Below are 12,636 nucleotides of genomic sequence, written 5' to 3' on the forward strand. Positions count from 1 at the left end.
CTTTGTAGTACTTGTGTTGCCAGTAAATTGATTTTTTGACTTTTTAATAAGCAGTTTATCTTTATTCTGCCATTGAGCACAATTTATTATCTAAAGCAATTGGTGCCTACAATGCAAATTATTTTTCCACTTAAGAAAATTGTTAATTTTGTTGCATCTTTATTTTTCCATTTAAATGACGTTCACAATTGCCAATGTTAAAATAGGAATAACAAAATTGACATAGTGAGCTGTCATTTTCTGTCTATCGAACGATTCATCACAGTTGATTTTCTAAAACAATAGTGTAATTGGTAAATACACAACAAAAAGATGTTTCGGGTGAATAATTTTGATAAATTACTCGGTAAGTTAATTTACAAATATCCAAAATATATACGCAACAAATACCATCATTAGCAATCGCCTTATTTTATATATTTTCCACTTATACTATACTTTCTTTTCTCTGAATCTTTCTTGACCTACTATAATTATAATTGGTTTATTCCCGAATTTTTCTTAAGCTAGCTAGCTTAAAACCTTAGCTTTTTTACGCTTACGTCATTTTATAGCTTTCATTATGTTGTTCTAGATAAAGCAACTAGTAATCTACGCCTGGAGCCCGATTGGCCAACAATATTGCAAATTTGCGACTTAATTAGACAAAATGATTGTTCGTGAGTACAGTGTTATCAATCTCTAAGGATTATATGTGAAATAATGTACATTGAATTGAAAACAAATGATATATTTGTGGACTTACTAAATTAATTAAAATTTGCAGCCCTAAATATGCAGTTGCTGCTGTCAAAAAGAAACTATACTCCCAGAATCCTCATCAAGCTATGTTTGCTCTCCTTACATTGGAGAGCATTGTAAAAAATTGTGGTAAGTAACATATTTCTAATATAATATGAATAATATTATGTAATGGTATAGTATTATCAAGTAATTAATATTTTGGAAATAATCCTTAATTTACATTTTTATAAATGCTTCTTCATCTGATATAATTAGAAACATGGACTTTGAATTCAGAATTATTGTTACTAAAGTCATTCCGATTGTTTCAGTTTAATATGTAGAATTGTTTGGACAAATATGATCAAATTATTTGAAAAAATCTTAATAATTTTATGATCTCACATTTTGTATAAAGTAATAAATCAACATTCTGTATTTTGTTAAATTTCTACTGCATTGACTGAGACAGTACACAAAGGCCATATTTGTTACCATTGTAGTTTTATAGTATTGTCATTTATAAAAATGTTGCAATTTTAAAACTTTTCATTATTATGCCTACTGAAAAATTAATGCTTGTGTTAGTGAAGCAAGGATGCCAACACAAAACAGATCACATCATTCAATTATATGTTATATTTATAACAATAACTATAAATTATCGACAGTTTTATTTGTTGTTTACAAGTAAAGGAGATAAGAGACTTAAATGAAATATTTATAAAACATAGTTTCTTGACTTCACTCATGTTATCTTTAACGCTGCACTCTGTCCTCAAATAATAGTAAACTATTACAATCAAAGTTTCATTATGTGGCTGATTTAAGCATTTATATCTAAGTAACATAAATATACAAATAGTCTAATATAAGAAATATATTAATAGAACTGCTATGCATAGAATTTGCAACATTCAAAAACATAGTAGGTCCAAAAAAAATTATATCGGAATACAAGAAATATCTTCAAAACTTACAGGGTTGGCAGATAACATACATCTATACACAATCTACTAAATGTTAATTATATAATTTTTTATTATGTTTCTTAAAGAATTATAATATTAATAAGATTTTAGCTAATGTTAGAACAAGAGCACTGACAGTGCTTACACATTTAAGAAATAAGCAGCTTATAGGCTGGAATGTTTATAATTAGTATATATTGCTACTATAATTTATTTTTTACATGATATTGTAGCCCATCATCAGATACAGTACAAATTAAATTGAATTTAAATATTCAATTTTCATACAGAATGTTATGTCTCAGATGTAATACAAGAATTCCATTTTAAATACCTCTAGTATATTTTCTTTGTTTAAAATCCATACATGTTTGTTAGTGTAAAAACAATAATCTTTCTCTACACTTTTGTATTGTAGGCAAGTGCTTAGGAATTATGTTAAGTAAAAAAGCATAAATCATATAGATGTATTTTTTTTGTATACTTATTTTTATAATTAATTGTACATCATGATAGGATCTGGAGTGCATGATGAAGTGACATCAAAGGCATTTTGTGAAATGCTCCGAGACTTAGTGAAGTCAACTCAACATGAAAACCTCCGCAACAAGATTTTGGAACTGATACAAGCTTGGGCCTTTGCCTTCCGGAACTCACCAAAATACAGAGCTGTGCAGGTAAGCAATATTAAATGTTTATTATCAATTTTTATTAAGTCACTTTAAATAAGAAATTTGAAATCTTTGTTTAAAATAAAAAAAACTGTAGTTATGCACTTGTATAAAATCTAAGTAAATTTTCAAGCTAGTTAACTTCACTTATCTTATGTAACAATATTGTTGTATTGCAAGACTACTGGCAACCTGTAAATGATTAACTCATTTCTGCTTGAATAAACCTATTGTCCGGATTGCTTTATAAAATTGTTTCTTAGTGAATATTTACGAGTTTAGAAGGTTAATCTTAAAGTTGAAATCCCAGGTAGTCACCATTTATATAAAAAAGAAAAAAAAGTGTATTAAAAACATTTTACTGAATATACCAATAGTATAAAAGTAACACCTGATGTTTGTGTCAGCTGACTCACAGAGCTATTGATTTTATAATTATTATAATTAAATTAGAATGTTTCGTCTACTGCTTCTTACTTTGTGCCAGATATTTGTCGCGATTCTTTTTGTGATAGATTCATAGTAATAGACTTATATAACTTGAAATTCATTTGTGCTGAGTAATGTCTATATTAAGTAACCTTGACCTTCCTGAATATGTTATTTTTACATACTGTGCCAATAATTCAAATTAATAAACGATTATTTGCGTCTATCTTTGCTATATTTTTAAAAATTATGTGAATAAATGAAAAAAAAAGTTATTTTAGTAAAAAAAAATATTACTTTGTTAGGCTTCAAAAAGGAGGTTATTACATTATGTTTGTGATTGATGGTTTTATTTAATCTTCTTATTTAAAATTTTACGATCATAATGGTAAATGGCTTCCTATTTAATTTTTTTCACCTTTTCCTTATCAGTCAATTGAATGAGTCACATCATTACAAACAATAGATTCAGACATTGAGAATGAAACAACGTTTAGTGAAGTTTGTTACATTGTAGAAAATTGTTGTGCAGTGAAAATATTTGATGTGAAACTTTGTGTTTATTGCTAGTGATTTTATTAACAGGACACAGTGAACATTCTCAAAGCAGAAGGATACAAGTTTCCAGCTCTAAAGGAATCTGATGCAATGTTCTCTGCAGATACTGCACCGGAATGGGCTGATGGGGAAGTCTGTCACAGGTTAGTTTGTTGTTTTAGCTATAAGTGTATTACACGATAAATATATGATTTTTTATTGTTCAGGGGAAAATTAATTTGGTAAAGAAAATAACTGCAATATGATTTATAATTTAATAAACTACTTTGTCATTTTGTTAAAATAAATGTGCAGTAGAAAATAAAGTTAAAATGTATATGTAACTTTGTCAAGGTGCCGTGTGCCTTTCACATTAATAGTGCGACGCCATCATTGCCGTGCTTGTGGACAAGTGTTTTGTCAACAGTGCAGCTCAAAGACATCTACTCTACCTAAATTTGGTATTGAAAAAGAGGTAATTGAGTTTGTGATTCATTTTTATATTTTATGTATTAAATTTTTTGGATAAATCTTTTACGAATCACGAAGTTGTTATGAAGAAAAAAGGACAGTTTGGTCTTGTACATAGATGTATTACTTGTGTAAACAACCTACACTTGGCCAGCATGGTTGACTATGGCCTAGTTACCCCTAACTAAGGGAAGTCTGATCCCTTCAGGGGGAACATATAGTCAAATGATGATATAGATGTAATGATAGTGCATAGAAGAAATCTAGAGTCTCATTAATTACTTTGTAAGCTATTGTTGGTTGATAATGTATATACAAGTTACTTTATAAAAACCATATAAAAACGCAAAAACCAATTTAGCAAATAGCTAAATTAGCAATTTTATTCTAATTGAGTAACTGGTTCAACACTACATCTTTGTAAGTATACACATGACTCTTTATAAGGAAATGAGGGATATTTTATTTTCAATAAGCATTTCCACAGGTTCGAGTATGTGATGCATGTTACGATAAAGTGAGCCGCCCTCCATCTGCCGCTGCCAAGCCTAAAGCACCACCTACTGAAACCACTAGTGCAACACCAAATCAGGTAGGTTTAGAACTTTCTAAGATTTCCAGTATGATCTTTTGTAAAAAAATATTCAGAATTCTAAACATAGCATCATATACCAAACTACCCATATGTGTATTCTTATAGGTCTACATGTACTCTAAAATTCGTACCTTTGATTTTTCACTTTCATAAGAAAAAATTACAATGCATGGAATGGTATATTGTGGCTAATCGTAATATAAGTTGACATGGGTTGGATTATGATCAAAACATATCTATAAATTTAATACAATATCTTGTAAGGAAAAATACTAGCACTAATTGAACCTTCTTTCAATAACTTGTAAATAAAAATACATATTCCAGTACATAGCATATTTTAATAAGATGGTATCTTTTAACATGGAATGCTTCACTGAGTTATTAGTATGGAATATTTTAAAATAACATTAGACCAATTGAGTATGTAAACTATTTATTATCACAATTATTACTGTCCGTCATAAGATTCACCCGGCATTTCACCACCTGGCACGAGCATAGCAATGTTATTGCCATTCAACAAGATTTGATCCAATTTAGTTATTTTTCTTCCTTCTGGTGTAGATTCGTATTCTGTAACGTCGTCCAATAACATATTTACGAAATCGTCGAATCCTTGTAATGTTCCCACCATTTCTTTGTCATTTTTCATAATAATATGTATCCTCGAACCTATACACTTATCTACAAGTTCCAACGGCAACAATGTATTCGGATTTGGCAGCGATTGTGACATTTTTTCGAAAAACTAAACAATTATTAACGTTAAACGGTATTGAAAATGCGGTTAAATGCTAAATTTAGTAAGTTCAAAAAATATTTTGCCATTCACGGTCGCAATTATGTGATTTTCACAAAGGTTGTTGTCACTTTGACATTTTAATTTGTTCATGACAAATGCAAATGGCGACGTACTGGTGAACTACTAAGAGCACTAAGAATGATAATTGTAATCATCTAAAAACGTTTTAGAATCATTATTTAGATGTCTACACCAAATATCATCTTTATTTTCTATTTAATTGGAATATAATTTAAATTGTTTTCATTTTTTACCTGGCCAACGAATGTTGTCATCGGTTTCAAACAAACGAAGTGTTGCCATAAATGCATTACCTGCTAAAATATAGGGGGATGCTGAAAAAAAGGTAACTTCTACACTTCCAAAGTTAGTTTTTTTTACGTTCTAGTATCAGAACTTAATAAAAACCAAATATCTACGCTTAAAGTAATTATCATAGAAAATGTTAAGTTTTTTAATTGTCGTCTCCTCAAAAATTTTAAACTCAAAAATAAATGAATATTTGTAAAACTTTAAAAATAATCTAACTCGTAATCTGATTTTTTTTATGTCAACTGAATTTTATACCTGCCAAATTAATTAACAATGAATTTCACTACCACAAGCTTCGTGAAATTGCGAATGTATATGGTAACAACTGTTAATCAATTGGGAGTTTCTTCCAAGGTACTGGCTACATCAATGCTGTCAGTTTCAAACTTATTTAAATTGAAGTTGTTTTAACGGTAACGTATTCGAATGTAAAGAAGTTTAGTTTTTCTTTTAAAAATGGAGAAGTCTTACGTGAATTTTTTTCGCGGTGAAAACTATTATCCATCCAACGAAAAATTCCGTGTAAAAGAAGAACCCGTGTCACCACAACAAGATGATTTCTATTTTATGGAAGATTTTGATTTTGCGTCCTGTGCTGGTATGAAGAAATCGTTGTCAATGAATGATATTACAGCTCTTAAAGAAGAATTGGCTAAACCAGATGCACAATGCATGAAAGAAGAACCAAGATATCGCAGACCCACTGGCAGCAGTAACCAAGATTTATCGAGAGCTAAGTTCGTCTCTTTAGCAGAATCTGTTTATCATTATCAAAGAGATACACCTGGTCGGTTTCATTCAACTCGGCCACAGATTTTTCGATCTCAATGTAATGTAGGGCCGCCAGGTCTTACTGTACCCCATTCTCCGATGCTTCGTAGTAAAGCTAGATCTCGACCAGTACATGTCATGTCCCTAAAAGAAAGAGAAGAAATGTTAATAGAAGAAATGAAAAATTTCAAAATTAGGGCTAATCCTGTACCTAAGGCAATCTTTTATGGACCAAGTTTGCCGGATGTTCCTAAAAAGACTGCAACAATACCAGAACCATTTAAATTAACAGAAGTACAGAAGAAAACACTTCCCGAGTCCCCACTTGCCGTACAGAATTTCAAAGCGCGGCCTGCTCCCAAACATATCTTAGAAAAACCACAATTGCCACCAAAATTGCCTATCGAAAGTACAAAACCGATTACCCTAAGGTTGAATTGTAAGCGAGCAGATTCAGCAGAACGTATTAAATGTGTTAAAAATATTAATAAGTTTGTAAAAGAATCAGAAAATAAACACACATGTAAAAGTGCTCATAGGGATGGGCCTATAAGACCTGAGCCATTCTCATTCGAGAAAAGAGATGAAGAAATGAAAAAACGTAAAGAGGAGAGAATAAAACAACAATTAGAGGAAGAGAAAAGATTAGCTTCTGTATTTAAAGCTCAACCATTACCCGCTGGAGTGAAAAAGCAAATGCAACATGCAACTGGCAAGTCGAGTGGATCCAATGCTTCCTCAGAAAACAAAGAGAACTGTAACAGATTCGAAGCTCGTCCTCCAGACGTTTTATATAAAAAACCATTCAAACCTGTTCTCCAAACAATTCAGGTGATAACACCAGAGCCATTTGAATTAATAACAGAAAAAAGAGCTGCAGAGAGGGAGAAATTTGAACAAATGTTGCGAGAAAAGGAAGAAGAAAGAGAAAAAATGAGACTGCAAATGGAAAAAGAACAAAGAGAGGCCGAAGAAAGAGCTCAAGCAGAGCTCCGAACTAAACTTATTCATCATGCTAAGCCGGTGCCAAAATTGACTCCATTTATGCCACAAAAGTGTTCTGATGCAATAACTGTACCTGTGACACCTAATCTTATGAAGAGAAAACAAAGAAAGTAATTTTTTTATCAAGGTGATGAATTCATAAAGATATTTGACTGACATAATTAACTCTGCCAATAACAAAATAGTTGACGTATCACCTATTCATGAAAACTATATGGCCTAGATATCGGAACAAATTTTTCTTTCTTCATATAAATAATTATAATTTAGTGATATTTGAGTTTTACTTATGAGCTATGTTATTAATTTTAGAATTAATTATCTATATTGTGTATTTACTCTACAAGATTTATAATACTTTTAGCTAAAACTTAATTTTGACATTACTGCTTTGATTATGATGATATATTTAAGTTTTTATGTATTTGAAAATAAATATTATAAATATATACTGTATTATTATTTTATAAAAATACCCAAGTCTTTTATACTCTATTATTGAACAATAGTATGATTTATATTCCTCTAGTTTTAACTATGTCTCATGATGTTGAAATTTAATTACATAGTATACTTTTCTAACTTTAGACATCTTTTACTTGATTTTTATTATCTGTTGTAAATCTTGTCATTCCAATAAATCAAATCAAAAGAATACATTGACATGACCAAGGCTTATCATATTATTAGAATGGCAATGAAGATAAAAACATAATTTAGGAAAAATAACTAAAACTTCTATTTGCTCCTTACTCCATTTTATAGCCACATGAAAAAACTAAAGAAGAATTGCAAGAGGAGGAGGAATTGCAGCTTGCACTTGCTTTGAGTCAGTCTGAAGCCGAGCAGAAGGAGAAAGAACGAAGGTCGCGCTCTCTCGTGGCACCCGAAACATCCTTGCATCCCACTGGTAAGCTAAAACAATTAGAATTTTCTTTGTAATAGAAAATATTCACATAATGTGTGATGCTCCTGGATATGTATCACTAATCAATTGTGGATGGTTAATCCATGTCAATATTGACCTAAGAAACCAATGGCTTCTGAAAATTTGTAAATAAAATAACAGTTGGATCCTCTACTTTAGTGCAAGGAGGTTAAACTATCACATACAGACTCATTTATCTTGACCTTCTTTTGAATACACTAATTATTATTCAGGCAGTCCAGGTCTATAATAAATACAGTTATTAATTGTATAATAATATATGTAATCCCAGTATCGCCGAGCGTGTCGTCGGTGAGTGCGTCTCCGGATCACAGCACAGCAGGCAGTTCGGAGCTGGCGCGGTACTTGGACCGCGGGTACTGGGAGCAGCGGCTGGCGCGTGACGCCGGTCCCGCGGCCGCACCGACCGCGCCCTCCTCGCATGCCACCCATGACCCCAACGAGGTGACTTACACTGTGTTTTCTCTTTCATACCATTGATGCCTATAAGTCGACAGTTCGTTGCTCGAAATGACAGCTCGTTAATGATGAATGGAATGAGATTTCTTGTTTCTCAAGCTTTACAAATATGTGTAAATTTTTAAAATTTACACAAAACTAAACAAGACATTTGAATGTATTGACATTGTCTTTACAGCCGGAGTTTTCGAAGCCATCTACGAACAAAGCCCAAGAAGACGATGCCGAAGACAAGGAGATTGACGAATTTATCGATAACCTCAAGTCTCAGGTTGAGATATTTGTTAACAGGATGAAGAGTAATTCTTCACGGTAAGTAGTTTTTAGTATTCCCATTATTTAACTCATTCAGTAGAATAAATGTAATGTTTGAATAGATTGTTTATAAAATATTTGAGTAGGCATTAAAAGTTATTGAAATTGAAATTAAATATAATGATATTCCCCATCAGTTCCATCTAGTTTTCACTCAATGACAAAAAAATGTGTGCTTAACAGAGGTAGATCCATCGCTAACGACACGTCAGTGCAGACGTTGTTCATGAACATCACCGCGATGCACTCGCGTCTGCTGCGCTACATACAGCAGCAAGATGACAAGCGCGTCTACTTGGAGAGTCTGCAGGTTGGTAACATTTCAATTTACCCTATAAGTTTGGAAGCACAAGATATAGTTATTGTCTTTATAATTCTAAGTCAAAGTATCTTATTTGCCTGATAGTGTTATCATAAATGCTGGCACTAGACAATAGTATTGCGATTATAAAAGGAAGCATACAAGCAAGCGACTATCTTTTGAAACTATATTTTAATAATTGTGCATGCTTTGCCAATTTTTTCAACCAACAAAAAATTAGCATTCTTAAAACTTTGTTATAATGTATTTTATAATAGGATAAGGTGACGCAAGTGCGCGACAGCCGCGCAGCGCTGGACACGCTCCGCGCGGAGCATTCGGCACGCCTGGCCGCGGCCGCCGAGGCCGCAGAGCGCCAGCGCCAGCTGCAGATGGCCGCCAAGCTGCAGGCCATGCGCAAGAAGAAGCACGAGTACCTTCAGTACCAGCGGCAGCTCGCCCTCCAGAGAGTACAGGTATACGCAATACTCTGATATTCCATTAAATAATTATTTTGTTATTTGTGTGAAATGAACATCTTTTTTTTCTTCATCCGTCCACACCGCATTAAAAAAATACCTTATTAAGTATCCTAAGTGTTCTTCCAGATGATGTTCTACATCTGTTCCAAATTACTTCGGGATCCTTTCTGATACCTTCTACCATCCTTCCATCCATACATCTAAACATTAGAATTTATAACTGGCTTTGCTTCTAATAATATAACATTTTTTCTTATGTCAATAGGAACAGGAGAGAGAAATGCAAATGAGACAAGAGCAGCAGAAGCACCAGTACATGATGTCTGCAAACAGCTACTATATGCCAGGTGTCTCCATGCATCACTATCAGCCGAACTTCCCCAACCAGCCTATGTATGCGTCGGCTCAATTCCATCCACAAATGATGCCCCAGGTGACCACAGACGGCGCCATGTCTCTGCCGGGACAACCGCAAATGTCTCAAGCTAACCTGGCCATGGGTGTCAATCAGATGGGTCCTCTGTCACAATCTATGCCCCAGCCGCCGAATACGTATGCAATGACGACATCGGGCATGACGCTGACGCAGCCTCAAACCAGCCTGCAGTCGGCGATGAGTCAGCCGAATCGTCCCACGCTCGGCCAGCAAATGCCGCTGCAGCAGCAAATGATAATGCAACAGATGCACCAAATGCGAATGCCCATGCAGCCTGGCGTGCACCAAATGATTAACCCGAACGTTGCTAATGGATTCACGGTACCGACCTCTCAACAAAATACTCAGCAGACACAACAAATGCCAAAGCAAACTCTCGCGAACCAACCGCAAAATGTCATGCCTCAAATGTCTATGGGACAGAACATGGCTCAACCATTGAATGCTGCTAACTCGTTATTAGGCATGCAAATGCAAAATATGCGAATATCAATGATGCAAGGGAATCCGCAAAATAACAATCCTCAACAATATTCAATGAACATGCAAAATCAACAAAATAATCCACAAGCTAGCACGCAAATGCCAAACATTTCTCAGTCGTCTCAAATGCCTATGGCGAGTCAAAATATGCAAATGCCAGGGCAGCAAATGATGCAAGGGCAAGCTTTAGCTCAGAGCCAAGCAGCTATCAACCAAAATCAAAATGCACTTTCTTCCGTGCCACAAGTAACCCAAGGTGCTACTCAGATACCACAACATCAACAAAACCAATACACCCAAGGTCATTTATCTATGCAACAAGGTCAACCTGGCCAGCAAGTGATGATGCAAGGTCAGCAGATGAACATTCCACAGCAAAATCAACTAAGTCAAGGGCAACAATTGCCACAAAATCAAATGCAACAAGTACAGGGTCAGCAAATGATGCAAGCACCCCAAATGAATCAACAAATGATGGCTAATAATTTACCTCAGCAAATGCAAATGCAACCACAAATGGGACAGCAAATCCCTGGTCAACAACAAATACACTCCCAAGGTCAGCAAATGCCTCAAGGACAGCAAATGCCCCATCAGGGGCAACAAATGCTTCCCCAAGGACAACAGATGCAACCTCAAGGGCAACAAATGTCATCTCAAGGACAACAAATGGCAGCTCAGGGGCAACAGATGCCTCCTCAAGGTCAACAAATGCCTACTCAGGGGCAGCAAATGACACAGCAGGGACAAGTACCGCAAGGTCAACAAATGCCTCAAAATTTTCAAGGACAACCTATGAAGATGCAACAAAACTTTACCAATGGCCCGCAACCCCAACAGCAAAATCCTAATCAGCAGACTCAAAGCCCAACCAAACCTGAGCATAACAACAACACTGCAGAGTTAATAAGCTTTGACTGAACAAAAGTTTTAGTTAATATGGAGAGATATTATATTTATATAAATGACTGGGATTATAATAATTATTTGGATAATTGCGAATGTTTTACATGATATGTATGCAATAAATTATAGAACATTTAGAAATGTGATAAGTTGTTGAAGATTAAGCCAAAATACTGCTTTATGAACCATTTATATATACCTTTAAAAATACATAAATATGTCTGAAATCCTGTTCAAAGCATATACAGCATGAAACAATTATTAATTGCTGTTAAAGTTTAAAGACAATTACAGTTCTAATGGATGTAATAAGATAAACTAGTTCTGTGGCATCAAAGCATTTTATTACTGAGGCTGGTATTGGCCATAGTTTTTACATATAACCAGAAGAAATGCATGTTCTTCTGTTACACCATTTAAACTAAATTGACAGTTTTAAGATTTATTCATGCTTACAATATTATAGAGTTAGAACTACTGCATTGTTATCTTAAATTTTATCATCACAGAATTTTATTCACTTAAAGTTTAATATTCAGGTAGTGTCCTAGGTTTAATAATGGCCTTGTAATTTATGTAAATGTGCAAACATGTATAAATACGTCAGTCGTAGTTATCTAGATATATTATAAAAATTAAAAATTATTTCCATTTGTGCAAATATTTGTTTTATATTTAAGTTATATCAATAAAATATAAACTGTATTAAATTGTGCCTTTTAATGCATTCGCACATAACTTTTAATCTAAATTATTATACTCACCTATTGATTGCATGTGATCAGCCACCCTCAGGAACTGTGTTAAAAATTATGTGGTGTAGCGAGGAAGGATAAAGTTAGAAATGAATATATAAGAGGAAGTTTAAAAGTAGCGCCAATGTTGGAGCAACTAAAAAGCAAAAGGTTATGATATATGAGAATGAATGGATTGTATGATAGAGGATATGCATAAGAAGGGAGTGTTTCCAGATATGACGGATGATAAGTTGAAGTAATGGTATTCTGTGGAGAAA

The 12,636-nt window shown here is 33.6% G+C and overlaps 2 protein-coding genes across 3 annotated transcripts; both read left to right on the plus strand.

The window, feature by feature from the left end:
• The first annotated feature begins 176 nt into the window (after positions 1-176).
• On the plus strand, positions 177-12,291 carry Hrs (Hepatocyte growth factor regulated tyrosine kinase substrate). The gene is made up of 13 exons (XM_013313706.1): positions 177-346; positions 575-659; positions 767-870; positions 2,211-2,371; positions 3,380-3,495; positions 3,686-3,806; positions 4,290-4,394; positions 8,056-8,200; positions 8,511-8,683; positions 8,877-9,010; positions 9,197-9,323; positions 9,593-9,790; positions 10,062-12,291. Exons 1-13 carry the CDS (start codon positions 313-315, stop codon positions 11,634-11,636), a joined length of 3,078 nt encoding a protein of 1,025 aa, XP_013169160.1. The 5' UTR covers positions 177-312; the 3' UTR covers positions 11,637-12,291.
• On the plus strand, positions 5,867-7,638 carry LOC106118939 (targeting protein for Xklp2 homolog). Of its 2 annotated transcripts, XM_013313708.1 has the most exons (2): positions 5,867-6,668; positions 6,702-7,638. In XM_013313708.1, the coding sequence occupies exons 1-2, from the start codon at positions 5,971-5,973 to the stop codon at positions 7,402-7,404; spliced, it is 1,401 nt and encodes a 466-aa protein (XP_013169162.1). In that variant the 5' UTR covers positions 5,867-5,970; the 3' UTR covers positions 7,405-7,638. The 2 variants fall into 2 exon arrangements, with proteins under 2 accessions (XP_013169162.1, XP_013169161.1); XM_013313707.1 differs by having other exon boundaries at positions 5,870-7,637.
• Positions 12,292-12,636: the final 345 nt, after the last annotated feature.

The sequence above is a fragment of the Papilio xuthus genome, unplaced genomic scaffold (assembly GCF_000836235.2).
Source record: "Papilio xuthus unplaced genomic scaffold, Pxut_1.1 DF827542.1, whole genome shotgun sequence".
NCBI lineage: Eukaryota > Metazoa > Arthropoda > Insecta > Lepidoptera > Papilionidae > Papilio > Papilio xuthus.